Below are 26,033 nucleotides of genomic sequence, written 5' to 3' on the forward strand. Positions count from 1 at the left end.
ACATCTCTGTGCCATGTGATATCTGCCCACTGATACATTAGCAAAAGTCCCTGTGGCTGACATTCCCCCCTGCAGCAAAGGCCCAGACGGGGCAGCTTTGAGGTGAGATGGCCCTGGCTGGAGGCCAGGTGCCCACTGAACCTCCTCTGTCGCTCCTCCTTCTAAGCTGGACAGAGGAGAGAAAAATACAATTAAAGGATCATAGGTCCAGATAAGCACAGGGAGAGATCACTCACCAATCACCATCATGGGCAAAACAGACTTGACTTGGGGAAATTAGTTTAATTTATTACCAGTCGAGTCAGAGCAGGGTAATGAGAAATAAAGCTAAATATTAAAAACATCTTCCCCCACTCCTCCCTCCTTCCCAGCCTCAACTTCACTCCCATTTCTTTTCCTTCTCCCCACCCTGCCAGCAGCACAGGGGGACAACACTGCCAACTGTTAGTCTCCAAAATGTACAAGAAAATGTGAAAACTCATGTCTGTTTTATTTCATTTTTGTTTCTTGCTGTCTTGACTTGGACCTCTGAAACTCAATTTTTTAAGCTTTTCTCAACACCACTCAGGGGACCAATTTACTTTTCTTTTTGTCCAAAAATTGAGATTCTGCCTGAATCATGTTCGGTTATCCAAGTGGAAGAAGCTTCATGTTCAACTGATGACTGCCAGCAAGACTAAAACCCCTTTGTATTCCCTCAGTTGCAAGCTGGCTGACCTGACAATTGTGCTCAGGCATGTCCTATTTGATGGAGGATTCATGAGAGAATTGCTGTTACAGGCTGAAATGAACAGAAACAGCGTTTGTGGGTAGTATGTCCACCACAAGACACTTGAGTGTTTTTTAGAAACACAGCAAATACTTGGGTTTGAATCAGACACTGTTTGGAATCCTTTGGTCCAGCTCCATCTCCCCACGCTGACTTCTCTGACATGCAGTCCTGTCGAGTACTCTAAGCCAGTAACTCAGTCCCAGTTCCTCTTGATCTGCCAGGTGCCTTTGGCTCTGCTGGTTATTCCCTCCTCAAGCTCTTGGTTGGTTTTGATTCCTCTAGCGTCTTCCTTTTGTAGATATTTTGGGTTTTCTCACTAACAGTTTGGCTATACTTTCTTCAGAACACCCTCACAATCTACCTTCCATCTTTCTACTGAAGTGCTGTGTTGTTTTGCACTTGGTTGCAGTTCCCTTCTTAAGTATAGTTTACTCTGGAGTGATTCCTGCCTGGTAATCCCAGGTCTTTTGGATCTCCCAACCCATTTCAGAGAATAAATACTTGCCTCTTAGGTTCATTTAGCCTATCCTGCTTTTGCTGATACAAGCGTTATCACACCAAACCTAGAGCAACAAATGGTCACTCAAGGAATGGGTTGTTCCTTTTGACATTATATGGAGCGCAGTTTTGCAAGTCAGATGTGGGATTTCTTGAAACAGTTACTGAGAAGCATCCACATGCAAAGATGAAGATGACAGAATTTATTAAAAGCATATTCAAGAAAGCTGTATGCCAGTAGCATGATGATAGATTTCCTTATGGTGTGGTGGGGACATTTTTTGGTGTCCTTTTTGCTTTCTAGTACAAAGAGAAGCAGGAATACTCATGCCTATCTATCTCAACTGAATTGTGCTTTGTATGTGTTTGAACAGATATGGAATTGAGTCTCTACTGGATACTCAAGTACAATTCCATTATCTGAAGTCTTTAAGATAAATAAAATGGTTAGATAAGGTGTGCCATAATCCCTGACCCTGCAGCTGAGGGAAGTGATGAGTGTCACGTGCTTGGTACAGCAGTGGCACTGGTGGCACAGGTGCATGTTACAGGTTGGGGTTTGGGGCTGCTGCAGGTCTTCCCACAAAGCAGTGCAGTGTGTGTACCTTTCTGTGAACTTAGACTCTGTTCCAGAGCACATCTGCTAGTTTTGCAGACAGCCCATCCGCTTTAGCAGTTTTCCTCTCCAGCCTCCTTTACTTAAATGGAGTATAAACTCTTTGTCTTCTTACCTCCACTATGGAGGGGATCAGCAGAAGAGAGGTCTTGAGTATCTGGATATTCTGTACTCAGCCCACAGTTGCAGCATATACAAAGCCAAAGTGAAAAACAATGTTATTATCTTCCCTCTGCTTTCAGAGCAGTTTCAGCATCTTCTCAGGGAGAGATCAGAACAGCCCCCGGGAAGTCATTGTTGTCACTTCAAACGTGGCTGTCATCCAGAGCAGAGTACTGTGAGCTCAAAGCTGTGGTAACTTTAGTAAGTGTGACATTCACAGGGCAGAATGCGAGGTCTTGTTGCAATAGCATACACATATTGTTTTGCCTGTGCTATCAGAGGGAGAGACGGTGAGGCCATATACTTCAGCAACTATGAGCCAGAACACTGGGAAACTCTATAGATCTGCAACATCTTCATTCCTCTTCTTCTTGCTGGTGGGTGAGTACTAAGCCACCTTCCTTAAATAGAAGGAATACAGCCTACTTCTACAGTTTGGCTTGAGAGGTTCTCTTCTTTTTTCAAAACTCAACTTTCCACTGAAGGCTTCTTCAGGATGCAGGAAAACAATACCTAGTGTTGTGCAGTGCATTAAAACATGCTTTGCCTTATGGATACATTCCTGATTAGCTAATAGAAATGTTCAGAAAGAGTATGTTTTTCTCAAGATGTGTATTATCATCGGCAGAAAACTTACTTTTGTTTTAGTTTTCTGATGTATTAGCAACTGGTAATTGTCACAATCCATTTGCAAAAGCCAACCTCAGCCCAGGGCAAAAGTCATATAAATTAAAATGAGCAATGTGCAGTCACTGATCACTTAATCTTAGATACCTAGGGGCTTGTAAAGCACCTCCATGGCACCAGCGGAGTGTGAAGTTGAGCTCTAAAGCCAACAAAACCATCTCAGAGATGGTCATTCCAGAATGAGATGATTTGTTTGTGAACCCTGTTTGCCCTCAACCTCTTCTCCATCTATTGAGTGTGAACAAAGCAGGGGAGGCTCAAGTAGAGAGGTAAAATTTTGCACTGCCCTCTACCCACCATTCTGCTTCTCCAGTGCTGTTGGCAGCTTGCAGGGCTGCTCAGGAATACTCCAGGCACCAAAAAGTAAATTAGAGGCATCAGGGCTGGAAGACAGTGGAGGTGTATTTTGTTCGTTCCTGTTGTCATCCCACTCCTCTAGCTTCCCTTGTGCATTTCTCATTCACAACCAATGATATGGCCTTACATGGGAAAGTATCCACCTGCAGATTCTATAAAGGGGAGGCTAATGGCTTAGTAGGTACCTTATTAGTACTGCCAAATGTGGAGCACATTGTCACATTACAGGGAGTCCCAGAGAGCTTTCTCCCCTTGTGGTTGAAAACTGGCCATGAACAGCCAATGTCATATGACAGTGTCCTATTAGATCGTTCAACCAGTTTTCAGGTAAAGACAAGGCTATCCATGCTGTATTTCTCTGTCTATCTCAACTGCTTTCACCAAAAAGCCTTGAATTCTTTTCCTTCGGGGATTGAGCCCTACAACCCACATGACTGGGGACCCACACATCACTGCTAATGAAGCACTTGACTTAAAAAAAGCTTTGAAGCAAAGTCAACAAGGCATTTGGCATGCTATGCTCCCAGATGCCAGTATGATAAGGGCATTGTGTATTTGAATACCACTGAGCTATTATGTTCCAGTTATGCAACCTTTCAAAAGAAAAAGAAAGATAGAAACAAAGATAAATAGAATCTGTGCTGTGACCTTCTCAGTGAAACCCCCAAACAGAGCTGGGGAGAAATAATACAGCTTACTCCTCTTGCGTTTTGCTTTTCCTAGTTAGCTTTAAGTTACGTGCTTTGTATTGAATCAAGGATGTGGGGTAACAGATGATAAGGCAGTTTTTCATGACAGGAGGTGGAAATAAAACTCATGATGAGCAGAGACAACATCAAAGCACATTGTTATGTTCTCTGTGCCACGAAGTGACTGTGTAAAAATGATAACTTTTACATCACTAAAAGGAATAAAAAATTATAATTGTGTTGCAGGGGCTGTATATGGTAAGGCTGGAATACTTGTAGTGGACAAGAAATTTTGTGGCCATTCCATGAAAACAAGGTAGCAGTAGCACATACTGCTTTAGCTGAAGCAGCAGTATTCAGTTAATGATAACGGTTAACAAACAGATTTTAAAAGAGTACTTATGACAAAACTGCACAAATTCACTCTAAAAAACAACCAAATCCATCACATGAGAATATTTGGTACACAAAGATTGTAGTATGTCAAGCTACCATCAGCTTTGTAAAGTATTTCAACTAGACTCTATACATCATCAAAGTACTTTGTCAAGATACTTCCACTTTATGACTGCTGCATTGTTAGTTATCTAACTGGAAAGTGAAAATCTGGACTGTGGATTCCCCCAGGAAAATCCAGTGGGCTTATTGGTAAGATTATGTGTGATCACAGTGATAATATCTCATCCACTATCTTTAATAAGGACTACTTGTTTTAAGGGACTGGATCCAAAACTGCAATAATACTTGGGTACCTTAAATCATAGGCATCCAGTTCCCATGGATCAGTCTTCCAGTTACAAGGCCAAGATTTTCACTTTGAGGTAAAAGCATGGAGCACCACACAGCTCTTAAGATTTTTCACATGCTTTGCTGATGCCTAGTTTAATAGTCAGCTTATATATTCTATGTTTTTGCATCCATGAGTTATCTCTTGTCTGGTATTTAAATTGTAAGCTCTATACCCCATCCTTTCATAAGACACCTAGAACAACAGGGCCCTGCTGGCTGACAGAGATTCTCAATGTTACTCCCATAAGGGTCATAAATAACAATAACTATGGATACAACTGTGATTTTGTGTACAAGCATGCCTGGAGGAGCCATGCAAATAGCTCTCAAACCAATCATCAAGGCGTTTGGTTTTCCATTGCCTCAGATATTTGTCCCTGAGCATAGAAGGATATTGTCATTGTGAAGCTTTACCAGACCCAGACAATAGCTTTCATACCCTTTGGATGGCAATGAAAGACTCAAGACAATGGAAAATCAAGTTCCACACTGTGGAATGTTCTGCAGTCCTTGGGATGTCCAAGGGGGACTGTTTCACTTGAAGAAAATAAAACAGCAGGAGAAACTTTTCCAAAAATTGGTCTGAACACTTTCTTAGAGACAGCTGCTGGCTTATTTTCAAGAGTTTGGTTTTGCCTCTCTTTGAGACAGCAACTATTCCCCTCATCTTCTGAGCCCAGGCTTGTTTCCAGAAATGAGATCTACTCACAGTACACTTATCTCAAGGCTGTTTGATGCTATGATTAGAAGCTGAGTAAGAGAAGGCAGGTTTAAATCTGTATACAGGCATGTTGTCCATATTTTTCTAGCTCAGGTTAGTAGGACAGTGTGGTCCCTTCACAAAGGATAGGTATCACCCTCAGTATCAGTACCTGCAGGATGTTAAGGTGCCATCCCCCAAGTCGCTGATAGATTCTGCTAGGGGTTCAGTTTCTGGCAATGGAGATTCTGCCATCAATTTCAAGATTTCCTATCCTGAAACCAGAAGCACGTGCCAAAACTTCTGAGACACATTACATTTTGGGATGCAGGCAGCTGCATTAAGATATGCATATATTCACTGTACTTGTCAGAACAAAGCTGCCTGTGTATAAAGGTATGTACATTTTCTGCTTTGTCTCAAAAGCAGTTGAAGCAGGAACATTAGGCCCCAATATCTATTGGGATGGGAAGAAAGAAATTAGTGTTCTATGTGGAAATATGGCTGAATGGGTTCTAAATTTCACCCAAAGCCATTGGACAATGGCATTAATCTTCCTCTACTATGGCAGTAGAAAGGAACTGAGGATCAAAAAAAGACCTATCTGTACACATTAATATAATCTGAGCAGGAACTAGGAAGAAAATGCCTATCATCATAATAGTGACTACCCTCAAGTCCTAATTCCAGGAACCATTATTTGTGCTGGTTAGGATTCAGGAGCAGCTGGAGGGTTTATCATCATATCATCCTCAACCTTCCTCTTCTTTCTTTTTCCTGGTGCAGATGTCAGTGTCAGTGGAACTGCAAGCAAGGAGAATGCAGCTGTAACTGGCATTACAGCACAGCCTTCATTGTTGACAACACCTGAGCCATGGCAGCTTTTGGTGACTCAAACACCAGCCAAGGAAAAAGCCAAAGAGGGTGAAACTGTGGTCTTAAATTGCCACTTCAACAGACCACGGCATCCTTCCCTGACTGACCTGATGGTGAAGTGGTACAAAGAAGATGAAAAGGGGCAGATGGACCTGCTAGAAAACAATGTGACCGTCTTGACAAATAACTCCAGGTTTTTCATGAGTGGAGACTTGTCCCAGGGGGATGCCTCCCTGGTGATCCTCAATGTGACAATCAGTGACCATGGTATTTATTTCTGTGAGGTTACGCTTCCAGACAGGACGGTGGTGACAGGAGATGGCACAAAGCTCAGGATCAGGAGAGCTCTGGGTAATATTTGATGTTCTTTACTTCTTTTTTCCTTCTTTCTTCTCCAAAGCTGGTCTACACATATGCAAAAAGAAAGAGGTTGGCCTGTTTGTTCTCTACCAGTTAGGGCTTTGTATCATGGAGTGTAATTGCTCCATAGCATTTCTCATTATTTTCGTTAGGCCAGCTAATTTTGATTGGCTTGCTTCTGTGAGCAGTCACATGGGTATTATTATAAGGAGGGGCATTTACAACCAAAAGAGAAGGAATAGTTTTATCACTAAAATCAGTGTCAGTGCCAAGAATGAAACAGCCAGACAAGTTCTCTTATGCTCATATCTCTGTTTAGCAGAACCTCCATGAGTGACAGGTGTCAAGATACTGTCTCAGAAAACAGTTCCAAACTCCTTTTTTGGATATCATTTCTCTCCAACCCACTAAATTGCATATTCATTCCTTATCTCTGCAGCAAAATCTTTTGCCATAGCATCTAGCTGTTAAGATGAGATTGCAAGAGATGGGGCTGTCCTATCTACTAGATCCCCAGAAAGTGCAGCAGCTTCTTAAACTGGAATAAAATAAAAATTGAGCTCCATAGTGCAAAACACTCTCTCCTATGTAGGAATCCATGATTTCATGTTAGACAAGACATAGACATAATTGATATCACCATAAGTAGCTTCCTCTACAACCACTGCAGAAAACGTGCTGGCTGCATTGCATATACTTGCCTGGACAACCTCTATTGTTACTCTCTCTACCTTCCTTCTCCACCAGGCTTGTTTGGTATAGAAGAATCCATTGGAACAATCATTGGGGTTGTGGCAGCTGGTGTTGGAGGAATAATTGTTCTGATCGTTATTTTAACCCCCCAGCTGAGGAGGTGTGTCCTCTGCATGAGACAAGGCTCTCACCAAGGTAAGAAACACAAACCAAAGCCTGGAATACCTTGCCAGAAAGATGAACCCAATCATTATTTCCAAAGGCACCTGTTTTTTTGAACTTACGCAAGAATTAGCCATTTGCTTACTTCTGGTCAGACACAGTACCTGGTTCAGGAAATAAGCAGTGTGAATGAAACTCTAACAGGGCTGGCTCTGTGTTCTTTTTTTCAAATAGCTCTTTGTTTATGCAGGGTAGAGCTTCATGCATGGGCCTAATGAGTTCCTATAAACAAAACAATAGGTTTTTCTTTAATTTCCACTTCAGCAGAGTTATTTGATGAGATGCTGCTTCTTCTTTTAACAAAGCCCTGGGTTCCCTTCACTTCTTCTAGGTTCATGCTGAAGGATGGTTCTTCCTCCAACCAACTATGTGCTTACATCTGTGTTCTTTGCATACAGAAAGCCTGTGATGGCCTAAGTATGTGTTTGAGGTGTGGTTTGGAAAGCCTAGTAATATCTTTTATTAGATCAGCTGATCAGGCTGGGAAAACTAGACACTTCCATGTTCTAGATATGAGCCAAATAAATGACTCGAGAAGAAACAAATGAACCTGAAAGCTTGCCTGTTTTTTTCACCTCTGTCAGCGGGTCCAGTTAGAGTAGACTGACACTGAAGGCTGGATTTTGAAATGAGCCTAGTTCCCATTTTGCACAACCAGGATGTGGTCTGCGTTTCAGACGGAGCCCAGCTGACTTTCTGCTTTCAGTGCTGAGCTGTGTGGTTTGTACCTTTTACCCCAGCACCCAAAAATCTTCCTGCTCAGAAAAGAAATCCCTGAAGATGCTCTCGCCACTAACTGTGCAGCTGCCGCCACCTTATGGCCAGTGTGCTGGAGACAGGGACACGGCAGGAGCTCTGCCTCCCTTACCGGGAAGAGTTTTCCAGCCCTTGCCGAGACACGCACCCACACCCCATGGCTGCTGCTGCCCACACAGCATCATCCCCTTGCAAACCCTCTGCAGGAACAGTGTCACAACTTCCTTTCTTGCCAGGAAGCCTTGGAAGAGTTTATCGTGTTGTACTAACTCTGTATCACTCACTCTCCTTGCTCCGTGTAGCTTGAGGTGCAACTTTACAAGAGTCACTGGAAGATGCAAAGCCTGCAGGTGGAACAACTTCTGACACCCCGTAAGCCAAAAATGGAGCTCTAGATGGAATAAAAACCTTTACCTCAATACATATTGTCTTTGGCATTTTATTTTTGTTAGTCTGTTTCTTTTCCCTGCAGCTTTTCAGCCACAATGGCATATTCAGCATCCTCCTGCAGTGAGGAGCAAAACAGCCTTTTGTGAAGAGATTTGTATTATTGCTTGCCAAAACCCACTTAGTTTGGCCTCATACCTCTGAATTTAGGCTCTGACAAGGTACATTGCATCTTTCTCTGCCATTGCTTTTTATTTTCAAGGTAGTATTGAAGTTTGTTAGCTGTGCTTCAGAAGAAACAAAAGGAGCCTGACCTACCCAAACCCTGCAGCTCTCCAGCTGATAACACCTACCCAGAAAATCAAATGTGTTGCTTCTGGGAGTGCAACCATGACTCTTATCTGTCCCCACTTCCCAATATGGAGGCTCTTGTCCTGTTGTCTTTATAGAAACAAAGAATGGTTAGGGTTGCTAGTTCCAATCCCCCTAGACCATACAAAACTAGACCATGTTGCTCAAGGCCTCATCCAAACTGGACTTGAACACTGCCAGGAATGAGTCAATCACAGCTGCTCTGGGCAGCCTGTTCCAGTGCCTCACCACCCTTACAGTAAAGAACTTCTTCCTTATATCCAATCTATGCTTCCCCTGTTGAAGTTTCAACCTGTTACCCCTTTTCCTATCACTACAGTTCCTAATGAATAGTCCCTCTCCAGCATCCCTGTAGGCTCCCTTCAGATACTGGAAGGCTGCTATGAGGTCTCCACGCAGCCTTCTCTTCTCCAGGCTGAACAGCCCCAACTTTCTCAGCCTGTCTTCATATGGGAGGTGCTCCAGTCCCCTGATCATCCTCGCGGCCCTCCTCTGGACTTGTTCTAACAGTTCCATGTCCTTTTTATGTTGAGGACACCAGAACTATACACAATATTCCAAGTGGGGTCTCATGAGACAGAGGCTTGCTTCAGCCTACAGGTTTGTATCAAAAAGGCAAAGATGGCCAACTTGAACATGTTGAAAGAATGGCTGAAAGAACAGGATTTTATTTTAATTTTGCCAGAAGGAAACTTGGTGTTTCAAGATAAGCCTGTACTGCCCTTAAAACGAGTGCTGAAAGATTTGTTTGAGGTGACTAATGTTCTCCACAGTCCCCATTTCCTGACAGGAAAATATTTGATTCCCAGGTGATCAGTAACCAGGGGTATGTCAGTATAGGAGAGCACCATATCAGCTCTGAAGCATGTGTACTGGGTAGGGAATCAGTTTTTTGCAAAGTATGGGTGTGCCTACTAGGAAATACAAGTCAGAAACCCTCGCTGGTTCTGCAACATCAGTAGGCCAGCGTAGCTGTGCTTACCTCTGAACACATCTCAGAAGGGTCCCCAGTGCTGTGAGGGAGGAACATGAGGGGTAAGACAGCTGGCTATATAAATTAAGAAAAACACACACACCCCATGCAAGAAAGGATGGAGCCCTGCCCTGGGCCAGACTCTGCTTTTCCTTCTGGTGGGAAGCAAAATCCATTTAAGCAAAAATAAAGAATAAGAAGGCTTCCGCCCTCTTTGATGTCCCCTCTTCTTCTGCAGGTCCAGGAAAATTAAGGGGGGCCCTCTGGTTCCAGTTTGGCATGCCCCAGGACTTCCGAGGCTGGTGTATCTTTCACAGAGATGGTTTGTTTTAACAAGCCAGCCCAGCAGAAGCCTCTACATATTTTCCGGATCATGTGTGTGGGAGGCAGGTCAGGCAATGTGACATGATAAAAAAGCCATTTGGCGATGGGTAATGTGTTCCCATTATGCTGCAGACCAAACCCTCTGTTTCTGGGAAGGCCATGATCAGAGCAGGATCTTACCCTTCAGCATGTATGTTACCCTACCGCTCCTGCCCACAAACCTTGTCCTGACAGAAATTCTCTCACACCATTGTTATCCCTGGTAAAAAAAGGTAAAAATTTATTCCAGCGCCTTCAGATTCAAAGGGTTATAAGAAAGGTCCTAAAAAAAACCTACTCGGGCCCCCGATATCCGAAATGGCAGGTGGGATGAGTCCGTCCACATAAAAAGTCTGGCCAGAGGATGAAGTGTGGGTTGTATGAGGCTGTTCCCCAGCACTTGGCTGCCTCTTGGTCACACAGGCACACCATTTTTTCACAGCGGTCTGTCAGGTTATCTGCAAAAGGAAACGTGAGTGAAGAGTGAGGGATTCTGAATGAAGGCAAGAAACAGTTTCAGGAGGAACTATTCCATAATAAAGCAGCTCTTAGGGAACAGAGGGTGTGGGAGCAGGAGCAGAGAAGGACCAACAAGCTGTATGTATATAGATCTGACCCTCCCCTGTGCTGTCTCTGTTGATAGGTCTGATCCTAACTGTCATCAAGAGCAAAAGAAAGTAGCCGCTAAACATAAACAGGCAATGCCTATACAAATCTGCCCAGCTCAGCGCACTCCCCACTTCTAGAGCTGTGTGAACAATGGGGACTTAGTTCAGTGGTGGAAGCTAAAAAAGAAAATGATTTTAGCTTATCCTGAGCTAAAAGTATTCCAGTTCCCTCCAGTCAGTCCATTTCCCTGCTAACTCCTCCCTTTGCAAACCAGACCAATTTCAAAGGAAAAACAATGCTGCTTTGAAAGGAGCAGTCTCCCACAGGGACATTTGGACACCTGAGGGTGGAGAAGCACCCACCAGCTATCCTTCACTCATGCTCTGTGAGTTGCTCTTGCATCTCTCTTGTCTGAACAGGATCAGGTACTACACCTTCACACCCCAGAAAAACCTGATGTGCGGTAGCCTGGGGTAGGAAATTTGCCTTCTAGACTTCCTTCCCATGGGGGATGTCAGGAGAAGTGAAGATTGATGAGGGCTTGTGGAGAACAGTTAATGGATGTTTCTCAGGCCTTGTCTGGACATCAGTCTAAGGAATGAATGGTGTTTGTTTAACTAATGCTCATTAGCCAGGTTGGAGCAACTGCAGCCCTGTGCACTTTTATGGGACAGATATTGCACATGTCTGGTGGGCTCAACAGTACATCTCACATGTGCAGTGAGGGTTGCTCCTTCACAACAAAAAGAAACAGGAATTCTTTTTTTTCCATATAAAAAATAGCTAGCAGAAAATACTGGTTAGCTATGGAAATATGGATAAGTGGAGGGGAGAGGAGTCATACATTGAAACATTAGCCAGGACTTAGCCATTCTTTAGCTAGCACTTTGTACTTAATAGGTTGTTCTGGCACTTGAAAAAGAGCAACTGCAGATGTGCAGTGCCCTGTCCCATACCTGCTACCAGAATTTCAGCTGCTGGAGAGGCTGAAGACTGCACCATTAGCCTATGGAATTCTGATAAACACAAACAGTCTTTTAATGTTCAAGAAGTATCCTGGGTGGAATGGGAACAAGTTTTACTCTCACACGTTTCTTTTCAGCCTTTCAAAGTGTTCCACAATGGATTTTACCACCAGGAACTTTTTGGAGACTTAGAAATAGAAGTGACAAATTCTAAGACTCAAGTCATCTGGTGTATGTCAAAACAAACTGGTGTGAGCCACTGATGGGCTGTGCCTGTGCAATTTAAGACCTTGGCTGGGTACCAGCTGTAGAGCTGAGCACAGCCTATACTTGCTGTATGCCTGCACACCTCAAGAGCATTTGATTCTGCAAGCTTCAAAATGCCCACTGAAGCCCCAGGGCTTTAGGCTGGAGCCCCACATGAGGCACAGGTGCAGGCTGGCACCCTCCTTCACTTGTCTTGCATCCCTGTGTAACAGCACAGCTCTTCTCCAGCAGTACACAGTGGTAAGTAAAAGACTGAACAGTCCTGCTGGAAGGAGGGCCAGAACTGCCATGGGAAGACCACCCCTGCAGACCATCACAGGGCTATGGGGGGGGGTCAGTGAGGAGCAGGCATGCTTAATGGGAATGAGTGCAGAGCCTCCAGAGATGCATCTGCATCCCTGCTACACTGAGATGGCTGATGTGTGGGGTCCATGGCCCCAGCTCCCCCTCCTCTGCCTCAGGAGGACTCAGGTTACCTGGAATGGTGCTGCTGGAGCTCCAGCCTTCCTCCAGCTCCAGCTGGGGACTCTGGGCAAGCCTAGCGATCTAGGCAAGGGATGGGCAGAGAGCTTGCAGGAGAACAGATGCTGCCTAAAGCAGCTTTGAAACCAGCTCAGCATACAACAGACCTGCCCCTGAGGCCCACAGAGCTCTTAGGTCAGCTTAGTGCCTGCCAAGGAGGGAACGAAGTGAACCCAAAGCAAGCAAGCATTTCCTTACTGCACTGCACGGTGTTCTGCTCACATGCCCACTGGTAGCCCTGCACCTTGGGGCTGCAGCCTTCCTTCTCTGCCTTGTCATAGCAGCAGTCGTGCCTGTGGCAGCACCTGTGGAAGAATAAAAGGTAGAGCTTGGGCATCCTCCTGCATGATTTGCCCAGGGGTGTTTGCACCTACTCGGGATCCCTGCCCTCACACACAGCTCACAACAGCAGTGCTTGCCCCACCTCGTCAGTAAATGATCTGTTGATGAACCAGCATCCTCTCATCCCCGTGAAAGTCTACATGGCTCAGGAGCTCATTAATGCCGTATTTGCTCCCATGACCACTGTGCTTCTTCCTCTGAGCTTTTGCCCTCAGAAAGGCAGGTGTGGTCAGTACACACTAATCTCACTGGAAGGGACCTGGTATGTTCCCATGAAGAGTGTGATCGCGGCTCATCAGCTCAGGCTCAGACCCATCCCAGGATCTGGAGTCAGGATGTGTTCTGTATCCTCAGCATCACCAGGCAGTTTCATCTCTTCAGTTCACATGGGCCTGCAGCCTTCGATCTATCCAGTTTCTGAGGGCTGGCTACAAACTCATCAGCCTCAATTCCTATCAGTTAACTTCAGATGCCTAAATGTAAACACCCACAGCTAAGTCACTGATCTGTACTCCATTTATGCATGTCTGGAGCACAGTCTGTATTACTATACTACAGAGAGCTACCATAGGTGAAAAACACTGTATTTGCAAGTGCAATTGCATTTCATTGACCACAGAGGGGGCTGAGGGTGACTAGCTCAGCTAGTCTGACAGACTCATCTGTCTGACAGACTGGCCAGTGAGATACTTCCCACTGTCAATTACTTAAGAATTTATAGCCCATTTGACCCCACTTGAATTTTATTCTGGTAATTTAGGGGCTCAAAATACACCAAGAAAATATCCCGCACCTAGAGATGTCCACTGCCGAATAACAGAGGTTGTTTCAATGAGGCAAGCTCAGAGGCTGGAGCCAGAGAGGAGCAATCTCCTGCATTTCCAGAAGCTTGACCCTGCAAGATCACTGGGACTTTACAGAGAAACTGCTCTACTGACTGGGACGCATGGAGGCAAGCTGATCTTAGGGGTAAATGAAGAGCAGACAGCTTTCAGAGAAGCTCTTGAGTCTTGATGATAATCTGTTCAAGAGGTTGATGAGGTGGCCCAAAGGGAGCATAGCTGTGCTGGCTCCCCATAGATTACCAAATCCAGCTGAAAACCTTGACTGTTGTCTTCAAGACCTGAGGCCAACATACCTGAAAAGTCAATATAAGTCTGGGATCCATCATTGTGTCCCTCTGAGAAAGTGGAACAACCCTGCAAGGAGGACAAAAGTCCCTTGTGCAGGAAGCAAGGCTTCTCTGGGGACCCATCAGGAGCTGCCCAGTACCTTACCTGAGAGCTCAGGACCACCACAGACTGCATCATTTGGCTGCAGGACTTTTTCCTCTGGGAAACTGGTTTACAGCTGTGAGGCTGGTGAGCAGTGTGAGCTGATAAAGCCCAGGGGGGAAAGTAAAACTATTTTGGAGTGCATCAACCACTGATGCAAATTCTAATAAAATCACTGGAACAAGATCAGGGGAATCATGTGAAAGGAACAACAGAATCGGAGCAGTCAGCTCCAATTCAGCCTTCATTCAAGCTGCTGTGATTACGCACAGGCTGAATTTAGTCTAGTGTGCTTTCCCTACTGAATGGGCTCCCAATTTAGTAGCTGGAAGTAGCAATTTCATCCCACAAAGGAGTCTTCCAACAAAATGCTTTTTTTTCTCTCAGCTCAGGAAGACGAAACCCAAGTTATGACTATGTCCAGACTACTCACTGCATTGTGAAACCTAGAAATGTAGGTGATCAGGAGCAGACTAGTATCTACTTCCATGCCAGCTCCTCAAAGGACTTCAGAATGGGACTCAGACCTATGGGATGTATATATCTAGATGCTTTCCCATGAGGAGATACAGCAATTGCTGTGACTGTGAAAACCTGATTCAGCCCTTAGAACCAGTTCTCTTATCCAACAGAGGCTGTGGTTCAGATCTCTGTTGGTCCAGTAACACCTCACTCCTGGCTTGCTCTGAAGAGGTTAGAGGTGAAAGGCCAAAGGCAAGAAGAATTTGCAGCCTTGTGGATAGTGTGAAAACCTCAGCATTCTCCAAAGTTTGAGTCTCTATACAGTGTGTCAGAGGGCACTATGATAGGACAGGGATGGACTACAGCACTGAGCTACAACTGGGGCTTGGGTCATCTGCAGGAGTTGCTGTAGTTCAGGGTATCCTGGCTAACATACCTGAACCTGCAGCACAGTCTCATCCATCCTCAGGGGGATGACAGATGGCAGAGCAGGCCCCTCATGAGTGTCACATATATGGGACACAGAGCACATGAGGCCATCCGTGGTGGAGAGCCACAAATCGGGCTGAGCTGAGGCAGAGCTGTAGAAATCATAGGGTTTATGAGGTCTGGGGAGTGAATCAGTCAAGTTGGTAAAGTTGGTGTCAGTGATGGAGGAGTGTGGGGAGGACGAACAACATGAAGGTACACAGGCAAAGGAAGGAGTTAGGAGCCTGTGTGCCAAGGGAATGAAAGTGTTCTTCATGGAGAGACAGAGGGAATTAACAGAAAAAGAGGTAGGAGAAGTGAGAACAGGTCTTGGAGACGGCAAAAGATGGTCTGTGAATCAGGTAAGGACAAGCAAATGAGCACTAGAGAGATGTGCCAGCTAACTGTGAGAACTTGCTGCTCTGTATCTGGCTTGGCAGAATCAGTGGAGTGCATAAATTCTGCAGGACCATTCTGCTTCCCATTATACCAGTTCCTCCTGATGATGCCCATAACCATAGCAGGGTGATATGTGACTCACACCAACACAAAGTGAGAAGACTTTGGCTCATATTTGACAAACATCTCTTTCAGAAGTGCTGAAACGGCACTGCCAGAGAAGGAAGACTGATGAAACCTGTCACTGTCCTTTGCTACCTCCAGACGGTCCCCTGCTGTCTGGAAAAGCCCTTTCCTGCACCTGGGTCAGAGTGTGGTGTTAAGCTTTTGACAACCTGCTGATGCTTGGTTAGACCCATGCAAACAGAGCCAGCCAACACTATGTGAGAGCACTGCTCAACAGGTATGGAAAGCAAACACAACTGTGTCATCTACTTAGTAAACAACCTGTTCATCACATCTGGGATACGTGACAGCCCTAATGGCTACAGACAGCTCCAGCGGGTCCTCAGGAATCAGCTGGCCAGATCCCTGCTGATCAGCAAATGCCATTAAGGTAAGAATTTGTCACGTTGTGTTTGTTGAGTTAACAGCACCATCACTGCTCTGCATCCTTTTGTTTTGCTTTAACTCACATATACCACTCTGCCTTTCATGGCATTTAGTGTTTTCAAGGAGATGCTGAGCACCTTCAGGTCCTGCTTTACAAAATGAGTGCTGCAGCCATCCAGGGGAACACAAAGGAGGAGAAAGAATTCTATTGACTTAATGCAGAGGGAATGCCATTATGGCTCAGAGTGATGGGACTGTGAGAGTGGAAAAGAGTGAAATGGTAGTTACTGACAGCACCACATCAAAGTCAGTGTGTGGAATAAACCCTATAAAAGGATTATCCACTCAATGGTATTTTTCCTTTTTGCATAGAAGAGAGGTGCTCAGAAGCACTCTAGCCCTGTCTAGACAGATTGACTGAACTACTCACAAGAAAATTAGTCCTTTTGTAAGGGTCTCAGTAACAAACCCAGAAGTATCTAGGGGTGAGTAATTTGGAACAGTGTTTGTCACCCTTGGCCAGTCGTTTTGCCACTCTGCTTTCCTTCTGTTTTAGAATGGCAAATATGAAGAATGTGGTCACTTTGGCAGACACGGGTGCTCAACAACACTGAGCTTTGCAGCAGTGCTCAGTAACAGAAGATTCCTCCAGCGACCATGAAATGGGAATTTTTAGGGCTAAATCTAGTGGGGCATTGCTGGTTCTTCCTAAGTAAGAACCTGACTGAAAACCTTTTTGTTGGTTTTGGTTCTTTGTTTTGTTTTGGGTATTTTTTTGCAGGCCAGCTTTGTAGCTAAGGAAAAGTAATGAATGCACATAAAAGATCAAGCTTCCCTTTTACAAACCACCTGGTGTTTTGAGGTATTTCCAGTTGCAGAGTCTCATTTTCTGCCATTAGGATAAAAACCATATCCCATGGAAATCAAACGGCAGCAGAAACACTGGCTGATGGGTATGTGTCCATATAGTATTCCCTCTGGCTGTTTTTCAGGAGTGCTGACCACTTCCATCTCCCAGAGTCACCTAAACTTGGGGGTCACTCAGCCTCTATGGTAAACAGCTTTTAGGTGTTAGCTCTTAAGTAAAAGAAGTACTCCAGACGAGTGAAGTCGTGTTTTACTTTAAAGGCCTGCTTATGGAGCTGGTACAGGGCTAACAAAAATTACACCACCTTACAGACACTGCTATAGGTGGTGATAAGCCAGTCTAGAGATATTACTGAAAAGTAAAAGAAAACTCTACACATGAAAGCAATGACATTTTGTAGGCAGATACTCACCATTTCTAAGTCCCCCATTCACAGATGAATTCATAGATTTCATAGATTAAATGTTTCATAGATATAAACCAGGGATGCAATAAGAGGGCTTTGGGAGTGAAACATCTCACTACATCAATGAAGACAGTTCCACTAGTTTTAAGGGACACCTGTTCTTTCATGCCCACAGAGGAGCTGGTCTTGGCATCTTTTCTTCCTTTTTCACCCTTTTTCTGTTCTGCCAATTTAGCAAAGCCTGCGTCTGTAGCAATGTGAAATGTCTCCAATAGCTGGATACTCTGGAAAGCTCAGTTTCCTTCCTAATGAACTACACCTTTACACCCAGAGTGCCTTCACCTCTGCTAAAAGCTGCCCTTGCCTATTGGTAGCACACACCCTATTGACTGTAGATAAACAGATTCATGTGCTCTGTCTGTGAGGTTTCAAACCAGACAAGATTGCAGATAACAGGCTCAGAGCACACAAAAGTCCACCATGCTCAAGATCTAAATGTACGCTAATTGCAAAGTACAAGGAAGAAACCTTTGATTGCAACACCTCATTGCTTGTAGGCTTAGGAATAAGCACAGCATCTTCCCTACCAACAAAGAAAAGGGAAAATAGCACTATGCTCTCCCCTGTTATTGTTCTTCCTCTGTTCAGTGTGAATTAACAGGCAATGAAGGCAATGGGGTTTATTACTTCTTGCAATGACCTGGATTTCTTCCAGAGGGTGAGCACTGGTATTCCCATTATAGCCATTTTCAGGACCTGAGTGAAACAACCCTCCAGATACCTAGATCACTCCCTTTTTTTTCAGGCAGGGCTCACTCTCTATGACTAAACATGCAACTATTTCAGGAAATCATATCCTGGTTACTCCTTTGTCCTCCACCAAACATAGCCCCAAGAGCTTTGGTCCCATCCAGAAGGTGGCTAAGTCTCATTCAGACACCAAGTGATACATGAGTCCTCACAATTCCCCAATGATGTTCACATGTACTGAATTCCCTCTCTATGAGGTAGCTACAAGTCCGTGGAGTCACCATAGTATATACAGGGAAGAGTGGGGAGATCTGCACTGCTTCTGGACACACAGTTGAGGTTCTTCTTACCAGTCTGTTTTATCTTTAGGCCAGCCACGTCCTCCCAGTCCACAGTAGCATCCGTAGCCAATATATGCCAAGGGAGACCGTCCTGTGCCACATGATATAGCTCCTGCCAATTCAATGATTCCTCGGGTATGCAGTGAATGGGATTTTCCCAGAGCACCTTTCCAAACTGCAAAGACAGGACATGGCTACACACAAGGATTGAAAACACTTCACATGATCCTCCTAAGTCCTTAGAGAGGGATTTTTTTGTTTGGTTGGGTTGATTGAGCCCTGGCAATCTCATTAGCCATGACATTCAGCCTGCAAAGGGGGCTGTGTGGGGCCTTATCTGGGGGCTGGATGCAGAAATACCCAAGCCAGCTATTTCTGCAGAGGGAGCTCAGTTCAAGCAAGACTCCCTAGCTCCGGTGCACTAGGGTGTGATTGCAGCTACATGGCACCTGAGAGCAGCATACCTGGTTTTACAGAACATGTAGCCCAAGCTGCTGGCTTTGTAGCACCTGTGCCAGCACCACACAGAGCCAGCTGGGCTTCACTGCACCCCAGAGCTCCCAAACCTGGGACAGCTTACTAGCTATACTGCGGTCCGAAGTGGGATAGGGAACAACAGAGGAAAGCGTGCAACCAGACCTAATCTGGGCTCTAAGCAAAAATAGAAGTTTCTATGTTGCCCAAGGTGCCTTATATTATCTGTGTTTCCTCTGCTATTCTGGATGTTTTAACGCCTTCTCAGATCACAAAAAGCAGACAGTATTATTAATGTCTGCACGGTCAGCTACAAGTCCCTGAGCCTGTAAAATACGCTTTTTCGAGGATAGAGAGCCCTTTACAAGCCAAGATGTATGTGTATCAGCTTTCTTTTGAGCACCTGGAGGTGCTGGCAACACTTACCTCTGCTTCCGTTGTTGCATTCCAAAACATCAGGTTGGCTGCATTAACTTTGACAAAAGCAGCTCTGTGTCCTGCATCAGTGGCCCCCAGACTGGTTGGGGGGGGGGGGGGGTTCGAGGTACAAGTCTTTCCAGCAGGGTTGTGATTCCACATGTTAATTTGCAACTCTTCAGAAATCACAGGCTCTGCCTTGTAGTGACCCTTACAGAAACCAGGAGTGCCCTGCCCCTAATGCTCAAACAGCTTCGATGCTCAGTTGCAAATGTTGGTGCTTATCATGTTGAAGATAGTGACAGACAGGAGTATTTCTTGCCTGTGTCCACTGTGAAGGACAAAGAGCACTTTGCCCTGCTCTATCGTGCAAGGCAAAGCTACTCAGTGCTAGTATTGAACCCCACAGACCAACTGCCTACCCCATCAGTTCATCCCACCCATGCACAGCCACCCCAACAAGAAAAGCCTGCTGAAATGGGGGGTACTTTGCAGCGCACTCAGATAGAAATGGAGGTGATGCTGGGAGCCCACCACTGAAGTTTCTTTGCCTCCTGCATGTTTGACCTCTTCAAAGTGCTGTGCAAACACAGACAAATTAATCCCCTAAACCACCCGAGGACACAATACGATTTAAAACTGTTGCTTTCCTTTTAAAACCCAGCCTCTAATCCCCTTCCCTGGGCTTCACACCCAGCATCTCTTGGGCTATCTCACCCCTCTAGCCTGATCGAGACACCAGCAAGGGCAAGGAGGGTCTCTCCCCATGCAGAACAAGGCAAGGGTTTGCTCACTCTCTATAGGCCAAGACCCCCTGGAAAATAGAGTGCTGCCCTACACCATTTCCCATGCTGTGATTGGTGCCTCAGGCTGCGCCGGTATGGGTTTCACACAGCCTCCTTATGCTTCCTGGAGCATTCCTCAGGGATTAAATGCACATTCCTGAAAAAGTAACTGCTCTGCTCACCTAAACACTGCTTGAGTGTTCAGGTTTCATGTTAAAAACACATTAGATGGGTGTTATTCAAAACTAAGAGACAACCTATTTCCCTTGTCTAAACAGTGGGCTCCAGAGTTAGAAAGGGGCTCAGCTCCCAGGTGCCCCAGGGGAAATCACAGCAGTGAGCTGCCCTGGATTTTGGGTTAAAATCACACTTTTTCAACCTGTTGCAGTTTGCTGACCCACAAAGTGGAAACAAAACGAAAACAGAAACTTCTCTGTAGGCATTCAGGCCTCTTGACAAGCAGCTTGCAGGCTTTTTAGCTGTTTGTTGCTGACCTCTTGGTCTGCTGGTCACTGGCTAAGGCTGGTGTAAGGTAACTGCAGCTCACCTAGAAGAAGAAAGACCTTTCTTCTTTTAGGGGTACCTCTGAGGATCAAGGAACTGTAATTACAGTGCAGAGCTGCTCATAAAAGTAGAGAGAAAGCCCCAAAGGGAATTGAGTCAAAGAGACTTGGTTAATGTGCTTAGGGCTGCACGCTCTGCAAGAGCGTGAAGCCACTCCAGCATCCAGGCAGCCTCTGATGTTCTCACTCTGCTCTTTGAAGGCTAGCTGGTCTTCGAGCTGATGTGTCACTGCAGCTGAGAGGTCAGCCCCAGCAAGTAAGCTTCAGTATTCAGGTGCATGGCTAATAACTTGTCCAAGAACTGAAACTGCTTTTTCTATGCTGGGCAGCTCAAGACAGCACAGTTGGGAAAGCCTTGAACAGGTCTGTGTCTCCCCAGCAGCCTGCATTCAGCCACTAAGGAGCATGACCCATCATTAGTTATACTACTAACGGGGTGCCTTAGCAGAGAACATACCTGCAGGGAGGGGAGCAGAGGTGGATCTGACAACTCACACATTCTATTTCCTGCTTAAACGGGCAGCCTCTGCTGTGGATTAAGTCAAGGTTTAGGTGTTTATTTCAGAACTGTACTGCAGGTATAACCTCAGTTCTGACAGGTTAGTGTAACGTTGTCTCTGCATGTGAGGGCTTTACGTTAGCAAACATTTATGGCCCTTTTTAACAGCCTTTTTAGAAATTATTTTAACTTCAGATAAATTTCAAACTGAGCACTTCCATGCTCACTGGTAGAACACGAGGGTACTTCCCACTGCCCACGGCGGGGGTTGGAAATAGATGACCCCTTTCCATCCCTAACTATTCTATGATTTCTATGAAGAGGCAGAGATCCCAACGACTTTGTAGCAGAAAACTCTTCAGAAGGAAAATGAGCTGTGTCTATACAGCCCCAGCAATGCAGACCGCTAGCAAGGTGGGCAGGCAGCCCCCTTACTCAGCCCCTGCTATAAAGCTGGGGAGAGTCGAGCAGGGCTTTGTTTTCCTCTTGGCCAACCCCCGGCGAGGCTCTTGCCGTGAGGCTGTCACAGCCGGCGGCAAGCGGGGGCACGGGGAGGCCGAGGGGCCGAGCGGTGGTACTCACCTGCCTGGAGCAGCAGCAGTGCCAGCAGCAGGCGGGAGCCCATGGGCAGATCGCTGTGACGCTTCGGTGCGCCGGGGTTCAGCGGCGGGGCTGCCGAGCGAGCCGAAGTGCGGTTGTGCTTAGCAGCTCCCCAGCCCGCTGCCCGGGTTTATATACACATGGCTCTGGGCCGGTCTGCAGCGAAACACCCTCCTCTGCCCACTCCCGACCCCCAGCACGGGTCCGCTCTGTGCCGCAGCGGGCTTCCTGCTGCTTAGGGAGGGCGAGGGCTGGCTCTGTTTGCCTGGCATCGCCTTTGGGAGGGAGGGGCTGCTGGGAGGGCATTAGGCTGGCGGTCTCTGGGACAGCCGGAGACACCCAGGCACTAAGCTGGGCTCCTTCTTTAAGCTGTTTGCTTACAGACCCTGGTTAACCTCTGAGTAGCTGTGGAAAAACGGAGGCCTGAGGCCGGGCTTTCTGTGGCTTGTGGCATCCCTCAGCCAAGGGTTTTCTCTTTTTATAAGCACTCTTTCCAGGGCAATTCTGATATTTATTTTTTTTTTTTACATTATTTAAAGCCTGATTATTTTTCACATTTGAAAAAGAAGAGACAAAACTATAAAAATCCAACAGAAAGCATACTGTTAGGTGCAAGTACCTAATTATAAACTGAGCAACAGAGCTAATTCTGTGACACTCCTGAGAGAAAAATACCCTCTTGGCCCATTGCTGCACCTGACCGACACCAATTGATTTCTTGAGGACATCAGTATGTGGGTCCCAGCCACAGCAACAGGCCAGAAGCTGGGGACAGACCCATGGGGCAGCTGTGCTATAGTCAGCCAGATCAGCAAGGTAGCCCCCCTGTCCCATAGCCTCTGCTTATGTGGGGCAGCAGGCAAGGTGAGCAACTGGGATGGCCACAGCTCTTTTGCCTTTGGGGCTGAAACAAATTCCAGCCCTCCAAGGCTTTAAATCTCCTGCCTTGCTTGGTATAGCAGCCATTCGTGGCTGGGGTCTAAGCATCTGCCCCTTCCCAGGTGTGGGTATTATGGGCTGGGAGATGAAGAGGAAGGGAGGAAGGCTGCTTGCCCCTTCCTCTCCCAACACAGGACTATCTCAGCATCACCCCTTGCCCAAGATCCCCATGGTAAAGCTGTGCCTGCTTTATTAATGGCATGGTTGTAAATATTTGCTTGCTAAATACTGGTACTCGAACCAAAGGTCAGCAGCAAGGCATTCACTGGGCTGCCTTCTGCAGGGGCCAGCCCTGCTGCAGCAGCTGGCAGTCTTTGCTGAGCAGGACTTCAAGATCCTGTGTAGCTCAAGTGACACAGGGCAAATGGGACAGCAGAACTGGGTAAGCTCATGAGAGCTGTGAGCCAGAAATCCCTGCTCACCACCGTGATGGGCTGTGTGCTGGTGGCAGGGAGGGAGGAGGGCAAGGGGAGCACCCTGCTGCTCTGTGCCCCAGCTCCTCCACAGCACCGCAGGGCCCAGGAGCTGCACAGCTCACACCTCCTGCCTAGGGAAACTCCCTTCAGTAATCAGGTATTTACTCAGGTAATAAAGACAAATCCTATGTATGTGAGCTGTTGCTGACTAATATTTAACCTGAAGAATACAAGTTTGTGGAAGGAGGATGCTGGAGGGGGGGTGTGCTGTATTCAAAGGCCCTGCTGATACCGGTCCTCAAAATGGGAAGTGCAAAGAAGGCAGGCTTTGGAACAACATGTGGGGTCTGGGTGAACAAGACACCCTGTTAGAGCAAGCTCTATCCCTGACAGACACCTGACAGGCCCTGTTCAGTGGGGACTAAGTGGGAGTTTTGAGCAATCTTTGCAGATGCTGCACAGGATTCCTGGGATCCCCAAGCCCAGAGAGCTGCCTCCATGTGCCAAACTGAAGTGAGACTGACTGGCCTGTAGTTCCCTGGGTCTTCCTTTTCATTCCTCAAATGTGATGGATAATGGTTTGGCTACTTCATCTGCCAGTTTCCTCAGGACCTGCAGATGCACCTCATTGGGTCCACGGACTTGCGCACCATCAGGTTCTTTAGATGGCCTCAAACCTGATCTTCTCCTACAGCAGGCAGTTCTTCATTCTCCCAGTCCCTGCCTTTGCCTTCCGTGATTTAGATGGTGTGCTTGGAGCACTTGCCAGGGAAGAGTGAGGCAAAACTTCAGTGAGTACCTTGGCCTTCTCCATATCCCCAGTAACCAGGCCTCCCGTTTCCTTCCAGAGAGGGCCCACATTTTCCCTACTCTTCCTTTTATCACTGACATATCTATAGCAGTTTTTCCTGTGCCCCTGACATCTCTGGCTAGATTTAATTCTACCAGGGCTTTAGCTCTCCTAACCTTATCCCTGGCTGCTTGGACAATTTCTCTGTATTCCTCCCAGCCTACCTGTCCTTGCTCCCACCCTCTGTAGGCTTCCCTTTTGCATCTGAGTTTGCCCAGAAGCTCCTTGTTCACCCATGCAGGACTCCTGGTGTTTTGCCCAATTTCCTCTTTGTTGGGATGTGTCATTCCTGATCTTGTATGAGGTGATGTTTAAATATTATTCAACTTTCTTGGGTTTCTATTCCCCCTAGGGCTTTATCCCATGGTGCCTTACCAAGCAGATCCCTGAAGGGGCAGAACTCCACTCTCCTGAAGTCCAGGGCAGTGAGTTTGCTGTGTGCTCTCCTTGCCATACCAAGGATCTTGAACTCCACCATGGTCACTTCAACCAAGTCTGTCCTTGAGCTTCACATTCCCCACCAGCTCCTAACTGCTGGTGAGAACAAGGTCCAGCAGAGCATATCTCCTTGTTGGTTCCTCTATCGCTTGGAGAACAAGGTTATCATCAATGCATTGCCTGTGTCCTTCCTCCAACAAACGTGGGGCTGGTTGAAGTCCCCCAAGAGGACCATGGCTTGTGAGGGTGAGGCTACTCCTATCTGTCTGTAGCAGGCCTCATCCTCTCAGTCTTCCTTGTCCGGTGGCCTGTAGCAGACCCCCACTATAATGTCACTGTTCCTGCACTCCCTTTAATCCTGACCCATAAACTCTCAATAGCCTCCTCATCCCTCCCCAGGCTGAGTTCCATGCTATTATGCCCCTTCTCACAGCCCCTCAAATAACAGATGAGGGCTTTGTCCCGCATTCAGCAATAAATACAGAATAAAGAAATACACTCTTTTGATAGCCAAATGTACCTGCAGTGTTTGAAGAAGACTTCTGCAGACTATTAAGGGGTGATGCCCAAATTCAACATTAAAACAGAAAGCAGAATTGATGAATTACTCCCTTAGGATTGTTTCACACTGCTGACTGTTCAAATTTGTTATTTATCTGGGCAATTACAAATTGCTGCTAAGTTGATCAGCATGTTTATTAAGTAGTGTTAAGTGCTAATCATGGTCTTACTATGCCATGGCAAGTGCACTGGGATCAGGAGGACATTTTTTTACTGTTTGTGGAAACAAAATTAATTCCCTGACCCCATCCCTTCATGTGCATTCTGTATGTTACCTGGTTGAGCTCCACTTCTCACTAGCAGCTAGAGGCAGGACATGAGGGTGTTGGGTATTGTCACAGCAAACTCAGCTGTACAGACTACTGGCTACCCAATCTGAAAATGCATGCACAATAAACTTTAAGCCTCCAGTCACTTGTATGTGGCAATCAATCCATATGGTTGAAAGGCTATTTCTTCAGATGAACTAGCTCTCTTGGAAACAGAACTCCCTTGGTTTGCACCACCAAAGCAGTGAGCCCTCAGGGATGATATTGCTTCATGTTATCATGTTTCTTGTTGTTTTCACTATTAGAGAAAATTCTTCAGTTGAAGGGGAGAAGACATTATAAGGACTCCACAGTTCTGAACAATGTTTACCCAATGAGGTTCAAGGTGTCAGAGCTTCTTATAGAAGCCGGGCTGTCCTTCATCCCACAGAGGCTGTACTGTCTCAAATGAAATACCAGTCATCTCTGTGGATGTCACCACCAACTGCAAGAAGAGGTCTCTGCTCAGCACCAGCAGATTCAATGATGCTTTTGCTGCCCAGGCCAAGGGTTTTTCCTATTAGGGGCAAAGGAAGCTTTCTTGCAACATCATGGGCTTTAAAGGTTCCCTAAAAGAGCTGCCTGCCCTCCCTGGATGGTTTATAGGAACATGACTAAAGAGGCTCAAGGACACAGAATGACAATTTGGGTACTGTGAGGTAGGGGGAAAGAATCGGTTCTAAAGG

General features: G+C 46.1%; 2 protein-coding genes across 4 annotated transcripts; one reads left to right on the forward strand and one right to left on the reverse strand.

The window, feature by feature from the left end:
• The first annotated feature begins 2,211 nt into the window (after positions 1-2,211).
• Positions 2,212-8,596, forward strand: LOC106023526 (uncharacterized). 3 transcript variants are annotated; one of them, XM_031051389.1, is made up of 4 exons: positions 2,212-2,429; positions 6,057-6,497; positions 7,254-7,394; positions 8,480-8,596. In XM_031051389.1, the coding sequence occupies exons 1-4, from the start codon at positions 2,363-2,365 to the stop codon at positions 8,482-8,484; spliced, it is 654 nt and encodes a 217-aa protein (XP_030907249.1). In that variant the 5' UTR covers positions 2,212-2,362; the 3' UTR covers positions 8,485-8,596. The 3 variants fall into 3 exon arrangements, with proteins under 3 accessions (XP_030907249.1, XP_030907248.1, XP_030907247.2); XM_031051388.1 differs by lacking the exon at positions 8,480-8,596 and adding an exon at positions 7,753-8,448; XM_031051387.2 differs by lacking the exon at positions 8,480-8,596 and having other exon boundaries at positions 7,254-7,535.
• A 1,897-nt stretch (positions 8,597-10,493) lies between these two features.
• LOC101881208 (phospholipase A2-like) lies at positions 10,494-21,969 on the reverse strand. Its single transcript, XM_005151615.3, has 4 exons — positions 21,818-21,969; positions 18,507-18,672; positions 12,834-12,940; positions 10,494-10,730 (listed from the first exon to the last, which is right to left on the reverse strand). The coding sequence occupies exons 1-4, from the start codon at positions 21,858-21,860 to the stop codon at positions 10,567-10,569; spliced, it is 480 nt and encodes a 159-aa protein (XP_005151672.2). The 5' UTR covers positions 21,861-21,969; the 3' UTR covers positions 10,494-10,566.
• Positions 21,970-26,033: the final 4,064 nt, after the last annotated feature.

The sequence above is a fragment of the Melopsittacus undulatus genome, chromosome 2 (assembly GCF_012275295.1).
Source record: "Melopsittacus undulatus isolate bMelUnd1 chromosome 2, bMelUnd1.mat.Z, whole genome shotgun sequence".
NCBI classification, from domain to species: Eukaryota; Metazoa; Chordata; class Aves; order Psittaciformes; family Psittaculidae; genus Melopsittacus; species Melopsittacus undulatus.